Source organism: Primulina huaijiensis, chromosome 17, assembly GCF_012295235.1.
Source record: "Primulina huaijiensis isolate GDHJ02 chromosome 17, ASM1229523v2, whole genome shotgun sequence".
NCBI lineage: Eukaryota > Viridiplantae > Streptophyta > Magnoliopsida > Lamiales > Gesneriaceae > Primulina > Primulina huaijiensis.
In genome coordinates this window covers 15,784,475-15,789,202 of record NC_133322.1, presented here as the reverse complement: position 1 = coordinate 15,789,202, position 4,728 = coordinate 15,784,475, and the positions used below count along the sequence as shown (strand labels likewise).

General features: G+C 39.9%; 1 protein-coding gene across 1 annotated transcript; it reads left to right on the top strand.

Moving 5' to 3' along the window:
* The first annotated feature begins 1,914 nt into the window (after positions 1-1,914).
* LOC140962644 (uncharacterized) lies at positions 1,915-4,226 on the top strand. The gene is made up of 4 exons (XM_073421592.1): positions 1,915-2,294; positions 2,628-2,766; positions 3,058-3,195; positions 4,002-4,226. The coding sequence occupies exons 1-4, from the start codon at positions 1,915-1,917 to the stop codon at positions 4,224-4,226; spliced, it is 882 nt and encodes a 293-aa protein (XP_073277693.1).
* Positions 4,227-4,728: the final 502 nt, after the last annotated feature.

Here is a 4,728-nt window from a genome sequence, read left to right as displayed (position 1 = left end):
GTACAAAAATGAACATGAATATATGATATGGTATGACATGTTTTAAAGATTCATTGTTGATCACGGCTGTATATGTATGTTCCTTCAACGCATATTGATACGTATAAGTGCCAACTTATTAACTTTTATAAACTAACGTAGCTCTTGTATTACAGGATCAGGTAATAAAGATACATAGGATGTCGGTTCACCAATGTATGCTTGTGACGTGCCTTACCTCGACAAGAACCTCGACGTCTTATTGTATAGTTTCCGCATATGTACTATAGTAAATTTTATGTCAGGGTTTGAAACAAGTTCCACGATATGTAGGATGATACAATGTATGTTTATATATGAAAATAAGTTTATATGTGTGTATACATGTTGTTGCTTGAGTTTTTGGCTTTGACAACATGTAGGAACATCATGCCAAAATTTTTATAAACCATTAAATTGGTATTCCTAATTTGAATTGCTTCATAATATAGATATATCATTCAAATCCAATTTTGATTATGGTAATCATGTCAAATATAGAAGAAGTTATAAACCATTAAACTGGTATTCTTAATTTTAATTGATTCATAATATAGATATATTATTCAAATCCTATTTTGATTATGGTAATCATGTCAAGTATAGAAGAAGGGTGTGACAGCGTATTTCAACCATATTTGGATCAGTTTTTAATAGTCTTCATAGACGATATTCTGATATATTCGAATAGCAGAGAGGAGCACAGTCAGCACTTGAGGACCGCACTACAGACTTTAAAGGACATACATTTATATGCCAAGTTCAGCAAGTGTGAGTTCTGGCTAGATAGATTGGCATTCGTGGGCCACATTATTTCCAGGGATGGAGTCGAGGTGGATCCCAACAAGGTTGAGGTAGTCAGACAGAGATTGGCCAGAGCCTAAGACTGTGACTGAGATCTGCAGTTTTTGGGATTAGCTGGGTGCTACAGGAAGTTTATTCAGGGTTTTTCTTCTATTGCGGTACCCATGACAGTCTTGACAAAGAAAAATTACAAATTCATTTGATGATCAGAGTGCCAGGAAATTTTTGAAAAGATGAAGCAAGCATTGACTTCAGCACCAGTTCTAGCGATGCCATCGGGGCAAGGAGAGTTTGTTCTGTAGACAGATGCTTCGAAGCTAGGTTTGATCGTAGTTCTGATGCAGCATGATAGAGTGATAGCCTATGCGTCCAGACAGCTGAAGGTTCATGAGAAGAATTACCCGACTTATGACCTCGAGCTAACAAAAGTAGTAGTCGCTCTGAAGATTTGGAGACACTATCTGTATGGGGAGAAGTGCAAGATTTTCACAGATCACAAGAGTTTGAAGTACTTCTTTACACAGAATGAGCTGAATATGAGACAGAGTAGATGGTTAGAGCTAGTGAAGGACTACGACTGCGTGATTTGCTACCACCCAAGAAAGACTAATGTAGTCACAGATGCTTTGAGCACGAAGAATGCAGCGATTTCACAATTTTCTGTACAAGGACCCTTGTTGACAGAGATTAAAAGATTTGAGTTTGCAGTTTGTGCTAGGGGCGATGCTCTTAATCTTTCTACCCTGACAGTGAATTCGACGCTGAGAGACATGGTTTGAGCAGGTCAGTTTTCTGATGAACAGTTATTGAATTAGAGACAGAGGGATGAGTCTGAGATTGTATTCTGTTGAGGATGGCATAGTCCTATATAGTGATCAACTATGGGTTCCTAGTGGTAATTCACTGAGAGAAGACATTATGAAGGAGGTGATATACTCCATTCACCAAGGAGTACGAAGATGTATTAAGATCTGCAGTCTTTGTATAGGTGGCCGGGCATGAAACGAGATATTTTGCGTTTTGTGACAGGGTTACCCAGGAAAGCTTAGACCACTCCCTATCCCCGAGTGAAAATGGGAGAACATCATCAAGATGGATTTTGTGACAGGGTTACCCAGGACAATTGGAAGATATAATGTCATTTGGGTGATAGTCGATCGGTTTACCAAATCAGGACAATTTCTACCGATCAAGAAGACTTTCACCATGACTCAGCACGTAGAGTTGTACATCAGAGAGATAGTCAGATTCCATGGGATTCCAGTGTCTATAGTTTCAGACAGAGACCCGAGGTTTACATCTGCGTTCTGGAAGAGTCTGCTTCGGGCATTGGGTACCAAGTTGCTATTCAGTACAGCTTTACATTCTCAGACCGACGGTCAGTCTGAGAGAGTAATTCGAATCTTAGAGGATCTACTTAGAGCTTGCGTGATCAACTTCCAGGACAGCTGGGAGCTGAAACTACCTCTTGCGTAGTTCGCATACAACAACAGTTATCAAGCATCGATTGGTATGACTCCATACGAAGCAGTCTATATGTCTAGACACCTAAAGGTTCATGAGAAAAATTACCCGACTCATGACCTCAAGATAACAAAAGTAGTATTCGCTTGGAAGATTTGGAGACACTATCTGTATGGGGAGAAGTGCAAGATTTTCACAAATCACAAGAGTTTGAAATACTTATTCACACAGAAAGAGCTGAATATGAGACAGATGAGATGATTAGAGCTGGTGAAGGACTACGACTGTGAGATTAGCTACCACCTGGTAAAGGCTAATGTAGTCGCATATGCTTTGAGCAGGAAGAATGCAAGGATTTCACAGTTGTCTTTACAGAGACCCTTGCAGACAGAGATTAAAATATTTGAGCTTGCAGTTTATGCTATGGGCGAAGCTCTTAGTATTTCTACCCTGACTGTGCAGTCGAGGCTGAGAGACAGGGTTTTATCATGTCATTCTTCTGATGAGCAGTTATAGAATGGGAGACAGAGGGATAATTCTAAGCGTATGAAATTGTATTCTGGTGAGGATGGCATAGTCCGATATCGCGATTGACTATGGGTTTCTAGTGGTGATTCACTGAGAGAAGACATTATGAAGGAGATCCACAACACCTTGTACTCCATTGACCCAGGGAGTACGAAGAAGTATTAAGATCTGCAATCTTTGTATTGGTGGTCGGGCATGTAACGAGATATTTTGCGTTTTGTGTCTGAGTGTTTAACGTGTCAGAAGGTTAAGGCAGAGCATCAAAGACCTGTAGGAAAGCTTAGACCACTCCCTATTCTCGAGTGGAAATGGGAGAACATTTCCACGATGGATTTCATGACAGGGTTACCCAAGACAATTGGAAGATATAATGTCATTTGGGTGATAGTCGATCGGCTTACCAAATCAGCCCAATTTCTACCGATCAAGAAGACTTTTACTATGACTCAGCACGAAGAGCTGTGCATCAGAGAGATAGTCAGATTCCATGGGATTCCAGTGTCTATAGTTTCAGACAGAGACCCGAGGTTTACATCTACATTCTAGAAGAGTCTGGATCAGGAATTGGGTACTAAGTTGCTATTCAGTACAGCTTTTCGTCCTCATACCGACGGTCAGTCTGAGAGAGTGATTCAGATCTTAGAAGATCTACTCAGAGCTTGCGTGATCGGCTTCCAGGACAGCTAGGAGCCGAAACTACCTCTTGCGGAGTTTGCATACAACTACAGTTATCAATCATCCATTGGTATGGCTCTATACGAGGCACTTTATGAGAGAAAGTGTAGATCACTGATCTATTGGGATGAGGTAGGTGAACGAGCAGGGTTAGATCTAGACATTGTCAGAAATACTGCAGAGCTAGTAGTCAAGATATATGATAGGACGAAGACTGCTCAGAGCAGACAGAAGAGTTATGCTGATACGCAGCACATAGATCCATAGTTTGTAGTGGGTGACCACGTCTTTGTGAAAGTTGCACCTATGAAAGTTGTGATGAGGTTTGGCAAGAAGGGCAAACTCAGTCCTAGATTCATAGGACCTTTTGAGATCCTCGAGAGAGTTGGGATACTAGCCTAAAGAGTTGCATTGCCGCCGAATCTGGCGGGAGTTCATAATGTGTTCCTTGTCTCGATGCTACGGAAGTACATGTCGAACCTTCGCATGTACTGAATTATGAACCTCCGCAGTTGACGCCGAACCTGTGTTTCGAGGAGAGACCTACCCAGATTTTGGACAGACAAGAGAGGACTCTCCGGAACAAGGTGATCCAAATGGTTAAAGTCAAGTGGTTGAATTATTCCGAGGAGGAGGCTACTTGTGAGACTAAGGCGGAGATGAGGAGTCGCTACCCAGAGCTATTTGGTAGTTTTAATTTTGAGAAAGAAATTCGATTTAAGGGGGAGGATTTGTAAAGTTTAGAAATTCGAACGACTTAATCATGCAAATCTAGGATTTTATTAAAATGTTTATTTAATCATTAAGATTGCCTGTTAGAGGGCTTCTAGCAGTATTTCACACCGTGGGCAGTTGAGAAAAAATATTTTTATTAAATAATTATTTTTAATTATTTAATATATGATATAATTGACATGTAAATTTCAAAAATAGGCCCTTTGTAGTATTTTTACACGCCCAACCATATTTTAAACAGGTAGTCGATGTTTAGCAAATCTGAAGACTTTTTGAGGATTCGGGTAATATTTTTGAAAACGTACCAAAATGAAATATTTTACGTGCGTGTTATTGGGCCTAATAGGCTTGTTTTGGTTAGTTCTTGAGCCAAGTCCATTACTGTAACGATCGAAAATCAGTCAACGTAGGCCGCATGCATGAAAATTATTAAATCTCTAAAATATATTAATTAAATGATTTTGGATGCGTGAATGATATATTTTGAGTGACTAAATGATTAAT

Excerpts from the sequence above, each read along its gene's own strand:
- LOC140962644 (XM_073421592.1), top strand. The coding sequence starts at position 1,915 with ATGGATTTTGTGACAGGGTTACCCAGGACAATTGGAAGATATAATGTC. Across the intron at positions 2,767-3,057 it reads AGTCGAGGCTGAGAGACAGG|AAGGTTAAGGCAGAGCATCA; the intron begins GTTTTATCATGT and ends TTAACGTGTCAG. Across the intron at positions 3,196-4,001 it reads GAAGATATAATGTCATTTGG|TTGACGCCGAACCTGTGTTT; the intron begins GTGATAGTCGAT and ends GAACCTCCGCAG.